At 40.4% G+C, this 22,809-nt stretch overlaps 2 protein-coding genes across 8 annotated transcripts in view; one reads left to right on the top strand and one right to left on the bottom strand.

The window, feature by feature from the left end:
• Positions 1-22,008, top strand: part of Dhc98D (Dynein heavy chain at 89D) — a 30,270-nt gene extending 8,262 nt beyond the window's left edge. Inside the window, exons 18-58 of the mRNA XM_076365674.1 lie at positions 122-309; positions 556-835; positions 1,260-1,504; positions 1,730-1,976; positions 2,297-2,569; positions 3,019-3,449; positions 4,192-4,355; positions 4,828-5,175; positions 5,471-5,862; positions 6,145-6,282; positions 6,582-6,948; positions 7,321-7,574; positions 7,736-8,263; positions 8,633-8,791; positions 8,856-9,116; positions 9,517-9,771; positions 10,540-10,801; positions 10,982-11,259; positions 11,452-11,716; positions 11,791-12,005; positions 12,073-12,261; positions 12,321-12,512; positions 12,707-13,161; positions 13,552-13,747; positions 13,826-14,042; positions 14,201-14,513; positions 14,627-14,921; positions 15,113-15,573; positions 15,691-15,971; positions 16,028-16,182; positions 16,566-17,318; positions 17,550-17,888; positions 18,092-18,293; positions 18,422-18,564; positions 18,632-18,793; positions 19,123-19,447; positions 19,781-19,992; positions 20,360-20,527; positions 21,093-21,272; positions 21,625-21,771; positions 21,837-22,008. Coding sequence (XP_076221789.1) covers positions 122-309; positions 556-835; positions 1,260-1,504; positions 1,730-1,976; positions 2,297-2,569; positions 3,019-3,449; positions 4,192-4,355; positions 4,828-5,175; positions 5,471-5,862; positions 6,145-6,282; positions 6,582-6,948; positions 7,321-7,574; positions 7,736-8,263; positions 8,633-8,791; positions 8,856-9,116; positions 9,517-9,771; positions 10,540-10,801; positions 10,982-11,259; positions 11,452-11,716; positions 11,791-12,005; positions 12,073-12,261; positions 12,321-12,512; positions 12,707-13,161; positions 13,552-13,747; positions 13,826-14,042; positions 14,201-14,513; positions 14,627-14,921; positions 15,113-15,573; positions 15,691-15,971; positions 16,028-16,182; positions 16,566-17,318; positions 17,550-17,888; positions 18,092-18,293; positions 18,422-18,564; positions 18,632-18,793; positions 19,123-19,447; positions 19,781-19,992; positions 20,360-20,527; positions 21,093-21,272; positions 21,625-21,771; positions 21,837-21,983 — 11,082 coding nt within the window. The 3' untranslated portion in view covers positions 21,984-22,008. The remainder of the gene's footprint in view (positions 1-121; positions 310-555; positions 836-1,259; positions 1,505-1,729; positions 1,977-2,296; positions 2,570-3,018; positions 3,450-4,191; positions 4,356-4,827; positions 5,176-5,470; positions 5,863-6,144; positions 6,283-6,581; positions 6,949-7,320; positions 7,575-7,735; positions 8,264-8,632; positions 8,792-8,855; positions 9,117-9,516; positions 9,772-10,539; positions 10,802-10,981; positions 11,260-11,451; positions 11,717-11,790; positions 12,006-12,072; positions 12,262-12,320; positions 12,513-12,706; positions 13,162-13,551; positions 13,748-13,825; positions 14,043-14,200; positions 14,514-14,626; positions 14,922-15,112; positions 15,574-15,690; positions 15,972-16,027; positions 16,183-16,565; positions 17,319-17,549; positions 17,889-18,091; positions 18,294-18,421; positions 18,565-18,631; positions 18,794-19,122; positions 19,448-19,780; positions 19,993-20,359; positions 20,528-21,092; positions 21,273-21,624; positions 21,772-21,836) is intronic.
• Positions 21,898-22,809, bottom strand: part of Ufsp1 (UFM1 specific peptidase 1) — a 36,729-nt gene continuing 35,817 nt past the window's right edge. For 2 of the 7 annotated variants that reach the window (XM_076365906.1, XM_031986126.2), the window contains exon 4: positions 21,907-22,781. In XM_076365906.1, coding sequence (XP_076222021.1) covers positions 22,431-22,781 — 351 coding nt within the window. In that variant the 3' untranslated portion in view covers positions 21,907-22,430. Of the gene's footprint in view, positions 22,782-22,809 lie in introns of all 7 variants that reach the window. The other 5 variants (XM_076365905.1, XM_031986092.2, XM_031986118.2 and 2 more) reach the window with 5 other exon arrangements.

Below are 22,809 nucleotides of genomic sequence, written 5' to 3'. Positions count from 1 at the left end.
AGAAGTTGGAAGGATTTCCAAGAAGCTTTTCATTCAAAAATTTCAAGTCAATCAAAATTTGTAATCGATAAACGAACGTTTAATATATTTCAACGAATTTATTTTCGACAAACGTTTCAAGACTTATTTCCAAGAGATCCAAAACCGAAGAACAGAGCTGGCCTCCTCGATGAGGAAAATTTACGAGTCGATGGGTCCGTTGCTGATGAAACTGGAAAGCCTCGTGCTGGGAACAACTACCGGAAGAAGTCCTGCCATGCAACTCTTCTATGAAACATATGAGAAGAAAATATTCGGCGCTTTCATAACGTGAGTTATCTTTCTCTAAATAGATTGATCATCCAATCAGCACTCATTAAATTACAAGTAGTTTTTTCAATGAAAAGGAAACTGGAAAATTAAGATCTTTCATAACGATTCTTCTTTTAATTGTCTCGCTTTTCACAGATCCACCAAATTCAGTTTTTTTGATGCGTCACTGATAATGAGGAAATTAATTTTCATGTCTATATAAAAATCAGTGTCACCCAAATTGTATTCGAATCATTGTTTCAGCTGCATGGTGCAGAACATAGAAGTGTTCAACAAAACCCTGACGAGTTTCAAGCCGATTTTTCAAGTGGACGCGGTGCTGATTGCCTCGGAAGCTGTTTTGAGACCGTCGCCGGCTGAAATCTATCATATCATCCTTCAGAACGTGAAGTATATGTTCGACGAGCTGAAACGTTTCCCTAGGTGGATGAATGGCAGCTGTCTCGAGTGCAGGCCGATCAGAAGGACCAACGTGGACGATCTAGTGACCTTCAGTTTCTTCGAGGACGTCATGAACATTCAAGTAAATCGCTTGTCGTAAATCATTTGTCGCTAATTCACAGTGATTGTTCGCGCAATCGCTAGAACATTGAAAGTACGAATATCACTTTGATTGTCATGTCACTTGAAGTTGGATGACAGAACTTCTTGTACTTCAAAGTTAATAAGAAATTAAAATTTAGAAAAACCGAGAAGTTCGGTAAACTAAAATAAGTAAACAGAAAATTAGTTTTCTTCTTGAGATATTGAATACATTGAATTTTTCTGGATTCGTGAGATATAAGAAGGTGAAGAGTTGGTTCTCATAGCTGATGAGAAATCGTGATCTCTCAATTTCTATTTAGTTAAAGAAAGGAATGTTAATGACTGTTCATTCAGTAGTCAATGTGATATGGAAGGTACAATGAAATGTATTCTCGAAATGAACGATGAATAATTAATGTTAGGCGGTGAATGATAGCATCCTGATGGTACAGTCGTCCGTGTACAAACTGGTGATGGATTGCTCGTACTATCTGCACAGATGGAAGAAGTACAGCAATCTCTGGGCGTTCGACAAGAAACTGGCCGCCGAAAAGTTTGCCGCCACGTCGCCCACGCTTTTCCAGTACGACGAGAAGTTCACTTTCTACGAGAATATTCTCGAGGAGCTGAACGACATTGACTCTCACTACGACGTGTATTGCATACGGTAAAATCTTCTTGATTTCGCGATTAATTGTTTAAAAGACATTCAAACAGCATTAATAACAGTGAAAAATACACATGGAACAACAAATGTGTTCATAGAACGGAATAATTTTGAAACCTTGAACGATATCTGTTCAACTGTCACGAATACATCATCGTTATTTCTTATTTTCGGTTATTTTGATTTACGATGACAGTAAAGAAACTTTTCTTCGCGATTCTGCAGTATCAACCTACATCTGCTCCTCTCCGGCATCGAGAAGCACGCAGAAGAGTGGAAACAGGTGCTCGGAGATTTCTTGCTTTCCCAAACTGTCGAGGGTATGATCGATTTAAAATCAATCATCGAAACATTCCGATCCGAGGTCGAGCTAGTGATCACCGGCTTGGATCGTTTCACGTCCGTGATGCAGGCGATCTCTGACATCAAGAAGACCGCCGTACAAGCCGAAGTTCGATTCAAAACTTATCAGGTGTTTTGTCGAATATTTCGAACGTGCAACTTCCGTTTCTTTTGCATTTTCTTCTTCTTTCTTCATCAGCTTTTCCTTTTTCTTCCTTTGCTTTTATTTCTCCTTTTCCCCTCTCTTTTGCTTTTACCGTTACCTTTGATCTTTTCTTTTTCTCTTACTTTTGCCTTTTCGTTTTTCTCTTTCTTATACTTTTGCTGTTTCGTTTTCCTTTCCTTTATTTTTTTCTTGTTCCTCTTCTTCGGTTTCTTTCCCTTTTGACTTTTGCTTCCTTCGTCTCCTTCTCAAAGAACGAAATACACGAATCATGAAATTGACTTCAGGAGACGTTCAAAACGTTCCGCAGCCACGGCATATCGTTCCCAGAGGAAGACGAGCAGCTGGCGTACGATCTTCAGCATGATTGGGAATCACTGTATCTCGGCGCGCTCTACAGAGCCTCCACTCTGGAGAGCACTTCTGATAGATTCGCAGACATGACCAGAGAACAGATAGAGAATTTCGTGCGGGAGCTGGCGGAGTTCGCCGCCGACTTCCGGCAGAACGGTCCCGGGAGCGTCGGCGAAAATTTGGAGCTTGGCTTGAAGAAAATGGAAGTACGTCGTGCAGAGAACGTGTTTTCCTTCGGTTCCATTTTCTACTTCTAGCGAATGCTTGCAAGAGTGTCATTCTGGAAAAAGTTTTTTTTCAAGATGACTTCGAAGTTGAATAAGCTTTCCTTTTTAAGTTCCGTTTTTTATTAATAAAATGATGCTTCTAAACAAATCCTCTTAGTAATCTGATCACGAATCTTTATAGAAGACATTGAATAATTGTGGAATAACTTTCAGAAAATCTTTAATACAAGAAAATTATCCCTCGTTTGAATTCATTAGACTGCTTCTAGAAATTTCTGTTTCCTCCGATTCTGCGGCTAAATTGCAACACATCATTCCCTAAACTTTCAACTATCTTCACGTTATCCTAGATATTCATTATTACATGTATCAAATATTAAATATTAAATATTATTATTATGTATATTATTAATAATAAGAAATTTTAGGAGTACAGTAAGAAGATCGCGAAACACGAAGAGAGAAGGCAAGCGATGATCAACTCGGAATTGCTGTTTGATCTTCCGGCGACCGATTACTCGGTGTTTTTGGACGTGAAGAGAGACTACGAAGGCATGGAGCTGCTGTACAAGTTGTACAAAGAGCAGAAGAAAGCGAGGGACGAGTGGGCCCAAACGCTCTGGGTGAACCTGAATCCTCAGCTGCTGATCGATGGCATGGACCATTTCATTAGGGAGTTCCGACGGTTGCCAGAATTCATTCGGAAGTTCTCCATCGGCCAGGCTCTGGACGCGAACATGAAGAACTTCAAGAACTCGGTGCCCTTGTTCATCGAACTGAAGAACGAGGCTATGCGGGAGAGACACTGGAAAGACTTGATGAAGAAGACGGGACAGTATTTCGATATGAACCTCGAGAGGTGCGGCGATGACTAAACGACGAGTGAACGATCAAATAATTCTTTTAAAAATCAATGACGATTTAATTTCGATAAGACAGTTCATTTAATTTCAACGAAAATCACTGACAACTTAGTTTTCTTAAAATCGAGTGATGCAATTGGTCGAGTTTCGTTAGGAAGAGATAATTAGTGTAACTTATGGAACAGTGTACAGTCTTTCGATTGTCATAGATATTTGAAATTTTTATTGTAAAGTCGATGAGAATTTTCTTACTGTTGACTAGATAATTTCTCTTCGGCTTGAAGAGAATCTTCTAGTTTAAATATACTTCTTGTTTAGATAGAATCTTTTAGTTTAGATACAATAGAATATTCTTGAGTTTCTTTTGTATTGTTTGTATATTTATTTCCTTTATTTGTGTTTCTATTGTTTTTAAATAGGATACATTTTGTATGGTAAATTATATGGTGTAGATTAGGAAGCGACGTGGATGTTCCTTGAACAGTGGCTTCCAGGAAATAAAGGATCGTTTTTGTTTTAGAAAGTAGATAGCGATACAGGTGTCTAAACAGTTATATGATCTTAATAAAAAGAGATAAGAGGCTTTTAGGTGATGGAACGGAATGAGATAAAGATATTGAAGGGGTGAGTGAAACGTGCAGGTGTTTAATATAGAATCACTGGCACTGATCGCACCTTTTTAATGGCAATAGTGAAGGTAACGGTGAAAGAGTAACCTTTTTGAATTACGTCTCGAAGGTTCACTCTGGAGAACATGTTCGCAATGGAGCTGGGAAAGTACCAAGACATCGCGAAAGAGATTGTAAGGAACGCCGTGAAAGAACTCTCCATAGAGAAAGGTTTGAAGGAGCTGGCCGAAGTCTGGAAGAATATGCAATTCACTGTCGTGAAACACTATAAAGGTATGCTAGTCGCTGGTCCGTAGTAAATTACATAATTCCCTGTACCCGTAGACCACTTTCCAAAAGAAGAAGCTGAAACTGCGGGGAAACTTATGAAGAGAAAAACGCCGGCTATTACTCTAAACCCTTAATTTACTACGTCCCAGCGTAAAACCCGTTTGAAATCGTTGACGAAACTGAATAACCAGTTTTAACTTCATTCTAACTAAATTTATTGTAGTCTGCTAAGTAGATTAAGATTAAAATCTTAATGCCCAGTTAATATCGAATTTAGTACAACGATTGCTACCAATTACTGGTGTCGAGATAAAGAATATAATTAATTTTATTAGCATACTATAACCGTTAGTAACCATTCGCACGCAAATGTTTGTAGTAACAAGTATAATTGCAAGTGAAGCTTTGGTTCTAGATGAAATCCAAACAGCGGAAAACAGTTCATGAAGTATTTAGTTTGTTCATCGTTCTCCAGGTACCGAAGACCGAGGTTTCATCTTAGGTCCCATCGACGAGCTGAATCAAGTTCTCGAGGACAATATGATGAACGTGAACGGCATGGCCGCCTCCCAGTTCATTGGTCCTTTCCTCAGCAACGTGCAGAAGTGGGAGAACATCATGCACACAATATCCGAGGTGCTCGAGCTGTGGACACAGTTGCAAAGGAAGTGGTTGTACCTCGAAGGCATCTTCGTGGGCGGTGACATCCGGCTACAATTGCCGGACGAGGCGAGGAACTTCGATGAGATCGATAAGTCATTCAGGAAAACCATGACCGACACCTCTAAGAGGCTGAATGTTCTTGACTGTTGCATGATCACGGGTACTGTTCACTTCTCCTAGCTTTTGAATATTTGGTCTTTAGAAAATATCTTTGCAAACACTGCTTTTTACTTTTCAATATGTTACACTTGCAAAAGATTTTCTCTATCAATGAATGATACAATTTTCTTCTTTGCTAGAAGATTGATTCATAATCTTTTCGATTTCAATAAGTCGTCAAGATCTTTTAAACTACTTGTGTCTTTTTTAAACAATAATTATTACCGAGTCCATTGAAAGTACAATTCTTCATAGAGAGATTCTTTTCGCGTTTGACTAATTCTCTCAAATTTAAGGTCGAAAGGAAGAGTTTGAGTCAATGATCCACGGACTGGATAAATGCCAAAAGTCCCTAACAGATTATCTGAACTCGAAACGCGCCATATTTCCGCGATTCATGTTCCTGAGCGATGACGAGCTGTTAAGCATCCTCGGCAGTGGTGTGCCATCCGCTATCCAAGAACACGTGGGCAAGATGTTCGACAATCTGGATAGATTCAGGTTCGAGACGAGTAGTATGGATCGCGTGATGGCGTACGCGTTGATCTCCTGCGAGAAGGAGGTGATGGAGTTCAGGAACCCTGTACTAGCTGAAGGGAAGATCGAACAGTGGATGGTGGCCGCGACCGAGGAGATGAAGAAATCGAATCGGTACTTGACGAAGAAGGCGGTCTACAATTACGGAAAGGTGAAATTGAATATTCGCTCGAGTAGACATTTTTTTTCGACCTTTGTGAGTTCATTGTACGATTATTGAAAGAAGTTAGTTGAACAGTTCCTTTTGTAATAACAGATATTTGAATCGTTCACAGGTGAAAAGTTTTCAAATTTCAGGGCTAAAGTATTTAGTCCTTCTGTATATAATTTCATCAAATTCTATTTTTAATTTTGTGGAGTCGATCACTTTGGCAAGTGGACATCTTATTCAATGTAACGCTTAATCTTGATAATTAAAGACAATGTTCTTTAGGTGAGGAGACCGAGGACAGAATGGATGTTGGACTTCCAAGGGATGATGATCCTCGCGGCGGATCAAATATGGTGGACCGCCGAGGTCGAGAACGTGTTCGTGAAGATTGCTAGTGGGGAGAAACGCGCTATGAAAGAGGTAGTCTGATAGAATCTTCATTGGCCGTAAATAAATAATAAATTAATGCCATTTGTTGTAGTAAGGGTAGCCTGGTTATTTGTAATCTAAACATTCTGATTGGATTCCAAAAAACTTAAAGACACCAGCTATCTAGAGCATATTTTTTACAAAAGGTCTAGAATATGTTATCTTGCACTGCCACGAAAGAGCTGTAGTAATTTTAGAGATAAATTAATCTGGAATGTGTTACTTGTATTGCCACCAAAGAACTGATGCAATATTAGAAATAAATAATAAATTAATGCCATTTGTTCTAGTACTTGAAGCAACTCAATAATCAGTTGAACGAAGTGGTAACATTGATGGGCGGCGATACATTGACGAACAACGACAGAAAGAAATTCGACATGGTGCTGACGATCGACGTTCACATGAGGGACATCGTGGAAGGTTTTGTCAGGGACAGCATCATGGATCCCGTGGAGTTTGAATGGGAAAGTCAGCTGAGGTTCTACTGGGTCCACGATCTGGACAATATCTGGATGCATCAGTGCACAGGAACATTCGAATATGGATACGAGTACATGGGTCTCAATGGCAGGCTGGTGGTCACACCTCTGACCGATAGGATCTACCTGACTATTACTCAGGCTCTTTCTATGCACCTGGGAGGGGCACCTGCAGGTGACGCGATCGATAGATAAGGGATTTTATGCATTCGCTTAGCATAACACAATGTAAAGATGGTTAAAAATGCTAGAAAAAAACTTGATTTAATGCTGCAGTGGCAAAGCGATAGGAAGGTAGCTAAGCTGTTGCACTGAAGGATCGAGTAATAAAGTTAATTCTACATTAGAACAACTGAGCAGCTAAACAGACTTTTCTTTATTTTTTTTATAGAAGCTGCGCGTATTGTGATTTCTATTGATTTCTATTTTAGTTTATCTACTATGACATGAACTTATCCAGTAAATACTTTACAGAAAGCATTCGTATTCTTTCAATAGTTGAGGCATGAACTACCTAACTTTTCTACGAGTAATTTCATTATTCCAGGTCCTGCTGGAACAGGAAAGACCGAGACTACGAAGGACTTAGCTAAGGCTTTGGGGCTCCTGTGTATCGTGACAAATTGTGGCGAAGGAATGGATTACGTTGCTATAGGGAAAACTTTGAGCGGGCTGGCTCAGTGCGGTGCTTGGGGATGCTTCGACGAGTTTAATCGTATAGATATATCCGTGCTCTCTGTGATCTCCACGCAGCTGCAAACGATACGGTCCGCTCTGCAGGTGAAAGCAAACAGATTTAGGGTAAGTTAGATTTTTTATATTATTCCATTAGAATTAGAATTAGTGTTAGAATTAGTAATTATTACATTAGAATTAGAGTCGCAACAGAGTTTCTGTTAGATCCTAATTTCAATAAGTTTAATAATTAATTGATCAAAAGCATCAATATTGTTTGACGGTAGTTCGAGGGCCAAGATATAATTCTCGACACGAAAGTGGGAATATTCATCACGATGAATCCCGGTTACGCCGGTCGCACGGAACTTCCGGAGTCTGTGAAAGCGCTATTCAGGCCAGTGGTGTGCATAGTACCCGACAACGAATTGATCTGCCAGATAAAGCTCTTCAGCTCTGGCTTTTTGACCGCCAAAGTTCTGGCCAAGAAGATGACGGTCTTGTACAATCTAGCCCGGGAGCAACTGAGCAAACAGAATCATTATGATTTCGGTTTGAGAGCTCTTAAGTCGGTGCTAAACATGGCAGGCCAGCTGAAGAGAACTTCCGGTGACCTCGAAGAGAATGTAGTCCTGATGAGAGCGTTGAGGGACATGAACCTACCGAAATTCGTTTACGACGATGTTCCTTTGTTCTTGGGACTAATCGCTGATTTGTTCCCTGATCTCTCGTGCCCGAGGGTCCACTACTCTGACTTCAATGAGGCAGTTAACGTGGTCCTAGAAGAACAAGGATATTCTGTGTTAGATCATCAGGTAACCGAATCATGCATAACTAAGATTAATTCATTTGTGAAACTATTTATTTTTCATATTATTTCTATGAGCGTTTGAACATGTTTTTGGTCATTAGAAGTTCATGTGAGGTCCAAAATGACTATAGAGGATCCACCTAAAGCCTAGATGGATCGTTAGGATCCATCTCAGACTATAGTGGACTTTTAGAATTTATGTAAATGACGAAGTGAGTTCAAAAGACCCCAACAAAAGTCCTGAGATTTAAGATGAACCTTGAAGGATGGGCGTAACAGCAAAAATGGATATAAAAATATCAAAGGATATAAAATCTAAACAGACCAAAGAGTCTATTCCCTAACCCCAATGTCAATGAATTCTAATCGTTAGATCGACAAAGTGATTCAGCTATACGAAGTTATGATGACTAGACACTCAACGATGGTAGTGGGACCAACTGGAGGTGGCAAGACCGTTGTGATCCAGACTCTCTGCAGAGCTCACACTCGCCTGGGCAGGCAAACGAAATTGTACATCTTAAATCCAAAGGTATGCTCCTCGAATCTTCTAAAAGGACGATCAGAAAATATTAATTAACGTTATACATGTTTAGGCGTGCACAGTGATCGAACTGTATGGCGTGCTAGATCCGGAGACTCGCGACTGGACGGATGGCCTGCTGAGCAGCATCTTCCGGGAGGTGAACAAACCTCTAGAAATGGACTCGAACGAATTGAGGTACATCCTCTTCGACGGTGACGTGGACGCCTTGTGGATCGAGAACATGAACTCCGTGATGGACGACAACAAGCTGCTGACTCTGGCCAATCAGGAGAGGATCAGGATGCTGAACCATTGTAGTCTACTGTTTGAGGTGATCATTAATAATCTTCTTCAGAATATTTTAAACATAATAAGATACTCTTAGAATTTTGTAATCTAGCCTCGAGAAAATTCTTGTAAACTTCTAGAATTAAACCTTTAGGAATGGCGCCGGTACATAGATTCTGCTACCTTTATACTTTTGCGTTATATAAGTATCATTTTTATTCGAGTTTTCAGAATTCAAACTAGCTATAAAAGATGTCAATAATACAATAGTAGTAATATAGAAATTCTAAATTAATCACAAATTATAGTACCATCTATGGAGAAACAAGAATTCGAGGAAAAACCGAAAGAGACTGAGAACTAGATGTTACTGACGAGTTAAAAGTCGATGCGATATTCTTCTCCGATTAGTCGACTAATCGAGCGAATCTCACTCGCAAAAGGTAGGCGATCTGCGGTACGCGTCGCCGGCGACGGTGTCCCGGGCAGGCATGGTCTACGTGGATCCGAAGAACCTCGGCTACCAGCCATACATGGACAAATGGGCCCGCGACAAGAACCAATCCGATCAGGAGCAACTGGCCGGAATGTGCGAGAAATACGTGGACGGCGCGGTCCAGCTCATTATACACGGCATGCTGGGTCTGCAGTCGGTCAAACCGCTTAGGATGATCATACCGCAGACGGGGCTGAACATGGTAACGATTAAATCCCCGGCGGGCTAATTAACTCCGCTGCGTATGGCCATCAAAACTCGAAGAAAAAACGAGCTGCGATACTTTCGATAGATCACCGGTGATGAATCCGTGGATCTTTTCACTGCATTACTTAGCACCTCATTATAGTAGATCGCGATAATGACTGTTAAAGGAGATCGGACGTCTAACGATCGGACACCAGATCTTTATGGGAATCGTAACTTTTCGAATAAATTCGAAACTTCCAGTTTCCAGGGAGAATTATGTCCAATTAGAAACATAATGCGGGTTTCATTAAACTTTAGTAACGGAGGACTAAGCCTCGTTGATGTCTCGCACCTTGCTGACTCTTTGCATCGAACTATTAAACGCAGCTCGTTAGTTTTTTGTATGTCACAGTTACGTATCGAAGTTCTTTTTCTTTATTGTATACTTTAAATTGCGTCAAACTCATTGGACCATTGGCAATTACTTTCAATTGCGCAGATGGTTATCTGTGTATATGGTTGTATAATATATTCCTTAGTTGTGGATGGTTGATTAAAGTAAGTGTACTATTTTGTTTTCTTTTAGAAATTTCAAAATATTACAGCACGGGTTACTTCTCTAGGATCTTTTTTTATTTAATACTTTCTTCTTTTCCTTTGGCATTTAATGCACGATGTAATGATGAATTCTTGTTTCGGTCTGATGCAGGTTTAATGAATAGTTTCGACCGATACTGACTATTTTCACCGTTGCCGTTTAAATCTATGTTTCCGTGTTTAGGTGACTCAACTGTGTTACGTATTCGACGGTCTACTTTCGGTTTTAAATGACGTGTCAGTTAAATTCGAGGAAGACGAAGACGCGACAGTGGAACCGAAGACTACTAGACCTGAGATTCTAGAAGCGATGTACATACAAGCTTGTTATTGGTCGCTAGGAGCTACCCTGATCGCCGAAGATAAGCCCGAATTCGATGACTACATGAAGAAGACAGCTGGTTTTATGCTCGTGCAGGACACCCCTGAGAAACCAGCCACAGTGAGTAAGTTAATCATCGTTTCTAATTAAAAAATCAAACGTAAAATCTTCTTGGAGCTGATTCTTTTATTTTAATTGTTCATTTCTTAACTAATATAATTGAATGTTACAGTGGAAGTCAATGTTTAATATCTACATCTTGATTAAAATTTGGTGATATGTTTTATTCATGATTTATCGTTAGGATATCTGCCGGTCACGTACAAATTGTTGTACGATTATTATCTGGACGTCGAACAGAGCATCTGGTTACCATGGAAAACCTTGGTCCCTAATTACGTTCATGACAGGCAAAAGAACTTCTCGGAGATTCTGGTTCCCACCATCGACACCCTGCGAACCACTTGGTTCATCCGGACAATGAATAATCTCGATCGGCCGACGTTGCTCGTCGGAGAAACTGGCACCTCGAAGACCGCCATTATTCAGGAGATCCTTCGTAACTTGAGCTCAGAGAAGTTCGTAAGTTTCGATGGATAGTTTCAACGATAGCAAACGATGCATTAGGTTGTTTGAATTTTTTATCGGATGACTCACAAAAGATAATAGAGAATAATAAAAATAACGATTCGAAAATGTTAAAAAAAGTAAAAATTTGACATTTCATATTTAACAATCTAATGAATGGCAGAATTCCAATGTTTCGATGAACAGAACCAACTTTTGATCAATTTCTCGTCGAGAACGACCTCGATGGACGTGCAGAAGAACATAGAAGCCGTCGTCGAAAAGAGGACCAGGGAAACTTTTGGACCACCGCCTGGGAAGAAGCTGCTGATCTTCATCGACGACATGAATATGCCATTAGTAGATACTTACGGCACTCAACAACCCATCGCTCTACTCAAGTTTCTCTTCGAGATGGGAGGATTTTACGATCGAGGGAAAGATCTTAATCTAAAATATATGAAGGACCTCTGTAAGTGGATTCGAAAGATGCGTATAAAAAGATAATTAGTGAATGTAAGGTTGTTAGTGAGTAATTTGTTACAGGTTACCTAGCTGCAATGGGGAAGCCTGGAGGAGGCAGAAACGAAGTGGATCCGAGATTCATCTCCATGTTCTCCGTTTACAACGTTACAGTTCCATCGAGAGAGACCTTGAACTACATCTACAAGAGCATCTTGGATGGACACCTGGCAATATTCGAAGAGGACGTGCAAAGTATCTCTGAGACTCTAGTGCAAACTACACTGGAACTATACGAGGTTTGTTTAGTTCTGCATTACCATTATCATGGTCTTCGATTTAACAACTTAACCTTGCTCTTGCTAGATAATCACGACAGAAATGTTACCAACGCCGAGCAAATTTCACTACATATTCAACATGAGAGATCTATCCAAGATCGTCGCTGGTCTCTTGCAGAGTCATCCAGATTATTTGCCTACAACGAAGCAAATCGTTAGACTCTGGAGGAACGAGTTCAGCAGAGTGTTCTGTGATCGTCTGATCAACGAAGACGTAAGAATGATCCAGACCTCGTTCATTTGATGTGCATTTGATGAGTTTTGACATCGTAGGACGCGGTCGCGGTTGCCACGCATATAAAGGAGAAGATCGAAGAAAAGTGGGAGGAGGAACGCGAGATAATTGCGTATGCTATGAGGGATCCCCTGCTTTTCGGAGACTTCCGGAACGCCATTAACGAAGAGGATCCGCGATTCTATGAGGATCTACTGGACTACGAAGCTGTCTACAGTTTGTTCTTGGAAGTATGAGTGTTCTGTAACGTGAAACTAATTACCAATGCACAATTGATTATTCAAACACATCATCCAACCATATCTTCTGACTATGTTTATGACTAGACATTCTTTAAATACATTTTCTACTCTCTAAATTCTATCGAATCAATTAAAACGTTACAAAAACTGTTTGCACAGTATAAATATAAATGTTTTAATAGATATATGAGGACTACAACGAAAGGAATATGACGAAATTACACATAGTGCTGTTCAATGACGCGTTAGAGCACTTGACCAGGGTGCATCGTACGCTCAGGATGCACCGAGGCCACGCCTTAGTGATCGGGATTGGCGGGAGCGGCAAGAAATCGGTGATAAAATTGGCAGCGTTTGCAGCGCACTTCAGGCTCTTCGAGATCAGCCTCAGTCGCGGTTACAACGAAGCTTCGTTTCGGGAGGATATGAAGAGTCTTTACAATAAAGTTGGGCTAGATGAGAACAGAATCGTTTTCCTCTTCACGTCCTCTCACATTGTGGATGAGAGCTTCTTGGAACTGGTGAACAACATGCTGATGACCGGAGTAGTGCCATCCCTCTTCAGTGACGAGGAAAAGGACGAGATTGTTAATCGTTGCAGGGACAAGGCTAAAGAGGCTGGCTATGGAGTCACTAGGTGAAAAATTGTGCTATATCATTGCCTCGAAAACATAGTATAGATTTAGTAAATAAACTTGGAATTTGTGGATAGACATACACCGAATTGGTGAGGGAAACTAAGGGGATTGGTAGAGTTGAATCAATGAGAATCGGTGGGAGGGGCTAGAGAAAGGTTATGGAACGAGCTAGAAAGAGATGGGAGAGAACTAAGGTGGGAGGAGTCAATGATGGGACGGACTACATGAATATTCTGGGAGAAGCTAAGTAGATATGATGAGGAAAACGATTAAGTATTAGTGGAATGAACTGATGAGAATAGATTAAAGTAGTCAGACAACAATGGTGGAAGATGAAACCGGGTATTATTAAGTGAGTAAGTTAATAAATTTCCTTATACTCTGTATAGAGAAAGCGTTTGGTCGTACTTCGTGAAGACTAGTATAACAAATTTACGAATCGCTCTGTCGATGAGTCCGTCCGGGGATTTGCTGAGAACGAGATGTCGGAATTACCCTGGCCTAGCAAACAGCACCACCATAGACTGGATGTTCCCCTGGCCGGAGGAAGCACTAGTGGCCGTGGCTAACGTTACCCTCAGAGATGTATGTCTATGAATACTTGGCACCGGAACGATTTCATGTTTAGCAAATGTCCTACTTTGATCCATTTCGTGTGTTTAGATCGTGAACGTGCCCCAAGAATACAGAGAACGATTGGTAGAGCATATGGTGTACGTGCATAGAACGGTGTGCGATTATACGCTCGACTTTCAAACGAAGTTGCGCAGGCGGAATTATGTTACGCCGAAGCATTATCTGGATTTCATGAATACGTACCTGAACCTTTTAGTGGAGACGAAGGATTACATAAATTCGCAGTGCGATCGATTAGCTGGAGGTACTCCGATGATTGCGAAATCGCACATGTTTATGGAAATTGAAATTCTTACGGTCTATTTTAGCAGGAATTGACAAACAAATAGAAATTGATTCTCTTTAAAAATAAATGTTAGGAAGAATCAGTTCGTTCTAGAATTTTAGAATAATACTTTGCAGGTTTGCAGAAGATCGCCGAGGCTTCGGTGACTCTAGCCGAGCTGAACGAGATCCTAGCGGTGCAACGAGTGAAGGTAGCCGATCAGACGAGAAATTGCGAACAATTGCTCACCTCTATCGGTGAGAGCACGGATATTGCGATGGAAAAGAAGCAGCTGAGCGAGGAAAAACGGAGGGAGATCGAGGACCAACGGAAAATTATTAATAAAGAACAGACGGAAGCGAGGCAGGTGTTGGCCGAGGCGCAACCTGCTCTCAACGCCGCTCGAATGGCTCTCGCGGAGCTAGAGAAGGCGGATATTACCGAGATCAGGTACTTTCCGCTTACGGAAGTTCGTGGTATTTCTAATAAAGAATCGATTCCCCTTGAAACGAAAAGCTACGAACTTGATTATAATACGCAAATATACCATGATTACTTTCTAGATCCTTCGCGACTCCTCCGGAACCCGTGCAAATAGTCTCGGAATGCGTGGCCATGCTGCGAGGCGTCAAAGACATCTCCTGGAAGGGCGCTAAAGGTATGATGAGCGATCCAGCGTTCTTGAGGATTCTGCAGGAGATGAACTGCGACAAGATCACCCTGAAGACGCAGCAAGCGGTCAAGGCTCATTTGAGGAAGAGTACAAAACTGGACCAGATGCAGAATATCAGCAAGGCTGGTTTCGGTCTGTACAAGTTCGTGCTCGCTGTGTTGGACTACTGCGCCGTATACAGAGAGGTAGGCAGGTTGTTCTATAATCTGATTTCTAAAAACATAAAGACACTAGCTATCTAGAGTTATTTTTTATAAACTTAGGTCTACAATGTGTTATCTTGTACTGTCAGTAATTTCAGAAATAAATTATTCTAGAATGTGTTACTCGTACTACCACAAAAGAACTGCTACAATGTTAGAAATAAATTATTCAGGTGAAACCGAAGATAGATCGAGTAACGGAGCTCGAGGCGGAATCGGAGCGCGCTCGGAAAGCTCTGGAGCGAGAGGAGCGCGAACTGAAGAGGATCGAGAAAGCTATAGGGGAGTTAAACGTGAAGTATGAGAACGCTATGGCGGAGAGGCAGAAGCTCCAAGAGGAGACAGACATCCTTCAGAGGCGGCTGATAGCCGCGGACAAGCTGATCAATGGTTTGTCTTCGGAGAACGAGCGCTGGAAAGCAGAACTGAAGGGACTGCAAGAGCAGATCGAGATGATCGTTGGAAATTGTGTACTGTCCGCTGGATTCCTCGCCTACTGCGGTCCATTCTCGTATGAGTACCGCAACCAGATGGTGTATGTAGACTGGAAGGGTAGTGTAGAGGCCAAAGGGATCCCATTGATAGAAAATTTTAAGCTAGAGACGCAACTGAGCAGCGACGTTGAGATAAGCACGTACGTAATCTGGGGGGAACACTATGAATTTGTTTATTTATTTATTTATTTGTTAATGGAGTTTTTATATAGAAAAATGTTTGTAGATTAAAATACCGAACTGAGATCTTTTTCTAGGTGGACCTCAGAAGGACTCCCGCCAGATGAACTGTCCGTGCAGAACGGTATTCTGACGATGAAAGCATCCAGATTCCCGGTTTGCATCGATCCTCAGCAACAAGCTTTGAACTGGATAAAGAAGAGGGAGCAGAAGAAGAATCTGAAGATCCTCTCGTTCACTGATCCAGATTTTCTCAAGCAAGTCGAGCTCGCGATTAAGTACGGGCTTCCGGTTCTGTTCCAAGATGTCGACGAGGTTGATCCGGTTTTGGATAACATTCTGTCAAAGAACATTCAAAGTAAGGATCTTTGTTGCACCGAAATATTCGGTGGAAATGACGAGCGAAATTTGCAGACGTCAATGGTCGTACGTTCGTCCTCTTCGGTGATAAGGAAGTCGATTACGATCCGAAGTTCCGGATGTATCTGACCACGAAGATATCGAATCCCATGTTCAATCCAGCACTTTACGCGAAAGCGACTGTGATTAATTATATGGTGACGCTCGGGGTTAGTATCGCAGTTTTCATTTGTATTTGGTTCCTTTAAAGCGAGACAAGCTGTGGATACTGATATATGAGGATCATTTTAATGACTGGTGTGTTATTTATGGATTTTTATTGTAACTCCTTGAGGAAGATCGAATAAATCGAATACATCGAATGGGAGGTAGGACTAAGGGAAATTGTGGGGTTAGACCAATGAGCATAAGTGGGCGTGGCTAGAAATACGAAGTGGGAGGGACCAATAAAAAAGTGAAGAAAAGTACTTTCAATTTTACTCAGTAGAACTACAATAATTTAAAAACGACAATATGTAAAAAAGTTTTCATTCTAAATCGATATAAATAAAAAGAGCTATATCTATTTATCTATCAAAGAGCCTTTTTTCAGGGTCTAGAAGATCAACTCCTATCGGTGGTGGTGAGAACGGAGAGGCCAGATGTGGAAGAGCAACGGGAGAAGCTAATTATCGAGACCAGCGAGAATAAGAATCTCTTGAAACAACTAGAGGACAGTCTGCTGCTCGAGATCGCCAGTAATCAAGGTAACATGTTGGACAATTTCGATCTGGTCGAGACTCTGGAGAACACGAAGTCGAGCGCGGACGAGGTGATGAGGAAGTTGTATCTCGGAGAAGTTACTAGTGCGGATGTGAACAAGTTACGCGATGGCTACCGGCCAGTGGCGAAGAGAGGAGCGATCCTGTTCTTCGTGTTAGCTGATATGGCGATGGTGAACTCGATGTACCAGTATTCCTTGATCAGCTACGTCGAGGTTTTTGGCTTCTCTTTGAGGAAAGCTTTGCCAGACCCGACTCTTCTAAAGCGTTTAAAGAATATTATCGTCATGTTAACCAAGAACGTTTACGATTACGGTTGCACGGGAATCTTCGAGAGGCACAAGCTCCTCTTCTCGTTCCAAATCTGCACCAGGCTAGAGCTAAGCCTAGGACACGTTTCGCAGAAGGAACTAGACTTCTTCATCAAAGGCAGCGTTGCTTTGGAGAAAGCGACTAAAATAAACCCCGCAGACTGGTTGCCAACCACAGGTTGGGTGGATATGTTGAAGCTGAGCAAAGACTTTCCAGAAACGTTCGGACTACTTCCAGAACAACTACAACAGGATGACGAAGAATGGCAGAATGTGAGTTAGGCTTTAGTACTCTGAATTGATCTATGGTGGTCGAAATTATTTTATTATAGTTTAATAACATAATTGGTTTTAGTAGTTAGTAGTTTAGTGGTTTGTTAAATCCTAGTTATTCCTATTATTATTATCACAAGTGACTAGTAAAATAAATCTAATAAGGTATAATCGAAGAATGCTGTTAATTAATTATTGCATTATTAACCACCTTATCATTCATTTTGTCAGTGGTACGATTTAGACGCTCCAGAATCAGTGAATTTCCCTCTGGATTACTCCAGCAAACTGAAACCCTTCGAGAAACTAATGTTGATCCGGTGTTTCCGCGTCGACCGAGTCTATCGCGGTATCATCAACTACATCAGCGAGATCATGGGCGAGCAGTATGTCACCCCGCCGCACGTCAGCTTCGATATGATCCTGGAGCAAAGCACACCGACGATGCCTGTGGTTTTCATTCTCAGCCCTGGATCCGACCCAACCTCGGAACTAATGAAACTGGCGGACGGATATGGATGCGGAGGTGGAAAGTTCAAGTACCTGTCTTTGGGTCAAGGTCAAGAGGCTGTAAGAAACCTATGAATTTTATTTGGATTTTATGAATTTCATTTGAATATCATTGTGAAACGATATTGTTAAAGGAATCTAAGAAACTTATTTGGCCGTGATAATTTTTGTTGATCTTCAGCGTGGTTGTTTATTTTCAACAGTCAGATCAGTATTTGTTACAGAAAAACAATTTTAATTGAAAAATTTCCATAATTTTGTAGACTGCGATAGAGTTACTAGAGGTAGCAGTGACCAGAGGACAATGGCTGATGTTGCAGAACTGCCACTTGCTCTTGAGTTTCACTAGAGAATTGGAGAAACTTCTAGAAAACATTGGGAAGCCTCATCCAGATTTTCGTCTCTGGCTCACAACTGACCCGACCCCTAACTTTCCGATTGGAATTTTGCAACAATGTCTTAAAGGTTTGCGCTATTGTGGTTTAAAAGTTGAACCTTCAAAAACTCCTTCGCAGCGATTCTCAGTTTCTTTTAGCTTTGAAGTCATGTTATTGCTTCTTATTTTACAATAAAGACTCAATTACCATCCGTAGTGGTCACGGAGCCGCCGAGTGGTTTGAAGCTGAATCTCGAGAACACGTACTTCAAGATGAATTCTGAAACACTGGAATCTTGCGAACACCCTGTATACAAGCACTTGATTTACGTGTTAGCTTTTTACCACGCGGTCGTGCAAGTACGATGAATGAATTAATCAGTTTTTCGGTGGTTTCAATCGACTCTAAATGGAATTGCTACGACAGGAAAGGAGAAGATACGACAAAATCGGGTGGAATATAAACTACGACTTCAATGAATCGGACTTCAACGTTTGCACAACTATTCTCGACACTTATCTGACCAAAGCGCTTCAAGTTGGCGACGACAGGATCCCTTGGAACAGTTTGAAGTATCTTATAGGCGAAGTACTTCATTTTTTCTTGCCAATTCGCTGTCTAAATATCATTTTATTAACAAGAAAACTTCTTTGGCAATCGAAACATTCCATCATTTCTCATTTTAAATTCAAATTTTAAATATCTCTATACAATTATATAATATATACAGAATTTTCAATTTCCACCAAAGTTAAAATAAATCAGAATGTTCGAATTATAGAAGTTTCCTTGCAAAATATACTTCGCACGACTATACGAAACTTCGTACGAACTTCTCGTCGTTTTTTATTCTTTTTAATTGAATAATATTTTACAATGTAAAATGTTAAACGAATAATTTGACAAATAATTGTCAGGTGATGTACGGCGGACGAGTGATCGACAGCTATGATCGCCGGGTGTCCCAGACGTACATGGACGAATATTTCGGTGACTTTTTGTTCGACACGTTCCAACCGTTCCATTTCTATCACAACGAGCACGTTGATTACGTGATACCGTCGGAAGGGGACCGTGACGATTACCTGAAGTTCATCGAGGAACTGCCGCTGGTGAACACACCGGAGGTCTTTGGACTCCATCCAAACGCCGAGATTGGGCACTTCACCCAGGCGGTGAAGGAAATGTGGAGCAATCTTATAGAACTGCAGCCGCAAACTGGTAAAACTTTAACAAGACTTCGTTCGGTAGTGTAGACGTTTCAACTAACGAGCGTAATCAAACCGAGTTACTTCTTACGAAACAAGCGACCGGACGAATAAGAAATCTTAATCCATGCTCAAATTAGTTCAATGCATATAGACTATCAAACAGAAACAAACGTTTCAATCTTAAGTCATCGAAACGCAAAATTCTTTGTCACTTCGGTTACTTTAGTTTTCAAAAAAATATCCAATCTCTAACGATGCACACGAAAATTCTAGTAAGCTCGAGGACAACGAGTAAGTAGCGATTTCAAATAACGATAAAAGTAAGATAAAAAGTAATGGTAAGAGAATTGTATTGATACAATAGAAGTGAGCAGCACAGGGGTGAGCAAAGATGAATTCATCGACAACATCGCGAAAGAGGTACTGGAAAAAGTACCGGCCGAGTATGATATTCACAAAGTGAAGAAAACTTACGGAGTAGCTGTAACGCCGATCGCGATCGTTCTCTTCCAAGAGCTCGAGAGGTTCAACGAACTAATTCGAACGATGAAGAGGACTCTCAGGCAATTGAGAAAGGTTTTCATATTCCTTAATCCTTCTTTTAACTTTCTCGTGTCTCTTGACGTCTGTTTCGTGCCTTTTGCTACGACTTTCAAGCTAAAAATGCAAAGTTCTTCAGATATTCATTATAGTATTACAATGGAACTATTTACTTTCAAAATGGTTTCGAATATTCAATGCTTTTAAGACATCAATAATTGCAAAATAAATAGATCAAAACCAGTAATTTTGACTGGTACGGTAATTCTAGTGTCAATTGTTCGTGTACTTTCTTTAAGAATTAAATATTAGTAATAATATAGTTGTCAGTTTGATTTACGTTGGAAATTTTACGTTTTACGTTAAGTTGGAAATTTTCACCAGGCCCAACTCGCTGTTACAGGCCATCGCTGGTGAGATCGGAATGGACGCCACGCTCGAGAATATTTCCACAGCTTTGTATAACGGCGTATTGCCCACGGAGTGGGCTAGATTAGCGCCGGAAACGAGGAAGAACCTCGCTGGGTGGATAGAGCACTTCGAGAAGAGGATACAACAATACACTAGCTGGGTAAGATAGAGGACTTTTTAATTAAATTAAGAACTTCTGTATGATGTTTTGTGATGTACGTTACATGTATCATATTTTATATATCTTTTTTGTAATTGAATTCGTTAACTTTGAACAGTGAATTTCTAAAAATCACTAGACTGTGATTTTGATGGATTCATAAGAAATCTAGACATGAAAAAGTTCGTAGAATGTATATAGTGCAAAGGAATATGCAAAATGTCTTAAGTACAATGCTTTTTATAACGTTTGGTAGCAGAAGCCATTTTTTATCATAATTCTATTTTCTTAATTATGTTTATAGAAATTGAAATTTCTGAAAAAAATCCACAGTCTTGTGATTACTTAAAGAAAATTTATGATTCTAGTGAAAAGTGAATAGTAACGATTTGAAATAAATTATATCGTGGTAAGTGAAAGCGTAATATAATTGACGCTGCTATAGGTATTGTTGTAGTTTTAAATGCTTTTATCTGTGTGACGCGGAAATACAATATGTATTAAAAGGAATAAAGCGATTGAAGTCGCGCGATAATTGCGAGCAACAGGTTCGAAAATGTTTCAGGCCGGGGGAAACGAGCCGATAGTTCTCTGGTTGAGTGGCTTGCACATACCGGAAACTTATTTAGCAGCCCTTGTGCAGATGGCTTGTCGCAGGAACAGTTGGTCTCTGGATCGTTCGCTCACCTACACCGCTGTATCCAGGTATATCAGGCCGGAACAAGTGGAGGAGAGACCGGATCAGGTAAATTGCATCAAAATTAACAATCATGTGAATAATTTAAAAATCTAAGTAGTAGCAAAAGTTTTTTGCGATTATCTCGGAAACTAAAGCATTCCGTTAACAACATATAAAGGAAAGAATTATTCAGAATTATTTCACCAACAACATATTTGCAAAATTATCAAAATCGAAGTAAGCTGAGTACATCGACAACTTGACCTTATCAAATTTTCAGATAATAATTACTATCTACGCTCAGAGGAATAATTGAAATATTGAAATAATCGATGAAATAATTGAAATCGTAGTTAATAGAAGATAATAAATTCTGTAAATATTTCATAGTTGATTGCTTTCTTTCGAATTCGCTTAGGGTTGCTACGTGAGCGGACTACATATCGAAGGTGCTAGATGGGACACAGTGGAGCAGTGTCTGCAAAGATCGCGGCCGAAGATCCTCGTCGAGGAACTGCCGATTTTAATTATCATTCCTATCGAATCTCATAGATTGCGACTTCAGGTATAAAAGGGAATTTCATTGAAATCGTGGAGATATTCTATAGTAACGATACCTTTTAATCTTAGAATACTTTCAAAACTCCTGTCTATACAACGTCGAACCGACGCAACGCTATGGGGGTGGGTTTAGTATTCGAAGCGAACCTTGCGACGAGCGATGACATTTCCCACTGGGTGTTGCAAGGAGTTTGTTTAATATTAAACACAGATTGAATCAAAGGAACGTAATGCGGTTAAGAATATTATATATTATACAGCAGTAACGTAATGATTAAACTATGTTAAGTGTACCGAAATCATTCGAATTACCTTTCAAGGTCAATAATACAGCCAATGCAATATTCAAAACAACTGCTTCATCCTTATCCTACTTATATGACTACGATAATATAATTATTGTATAGTACTAACTATACTATAGTTAATGTTAGGTATTGCAGTTTTTAATTTTTGTAGGAGAATGAAAAATTTGTACTTGTGTATTTATGAATTATTAACGTGAAATTTTCATTCAGTAGATTTAATTTTTCAATTTTTGAGGAAGAAATTAAAATTTGTAATTTTCTCCAATTCTAAAGTTAACAGCTATTCGATGAAACGATCGGTAGGATAGGTAGAAATTCTTACAGATATATTATTATAGTAATTTATTAACGTCAATCACTGTGCTGGCCCTGTAATCTGAGGTAAGCACAGGTTGTAGAAGGAGCTGTCGACGAAGTCCGCGAGCTTCTGCCATTTCACCCAGTGCTGTGACACTAATTGCTCGTTGCTCTTCGCCTGGCCGACGAAGTGAGGATCCACGATCAGCATGTAAGTGTTTTCCACTCCTTCGTGAATCCCCACAATGCATTTACTTGAGCAATCCATGTCCCCACCCATCATTATCGGGCTACCGAACTCTTGGAAGTGCGTTTTGATAACCGCTATCTGGCCCGATAGCTCTTTGCCGCTCCGCACATGGACAATCTTGCTGAGGACCTCGTACAAATGATTCAACACTAGACACACCTATGAGTCATTCGCCAATGAATCAGTT

This window comes from Nomia melanderi, chromosome 3, assembly GCF_051020985.1.
Source record: "Nomia melanderi isolate GNS246 chromosome 3, iyNomMela1, whole genome shotgun sequence".
Classification (NCBI taxonomy): domain Eukaryota; kingdom Metazoa; phylum Arthropoda; class Insecta; order Hymenoptera; family Halictidae; genus Nomia; species Nomia melanderi.
Note: the sequence above shows the minus strand (reverse complement) of the source record. Positions and strands in the feature narration are given on the sequence as shown.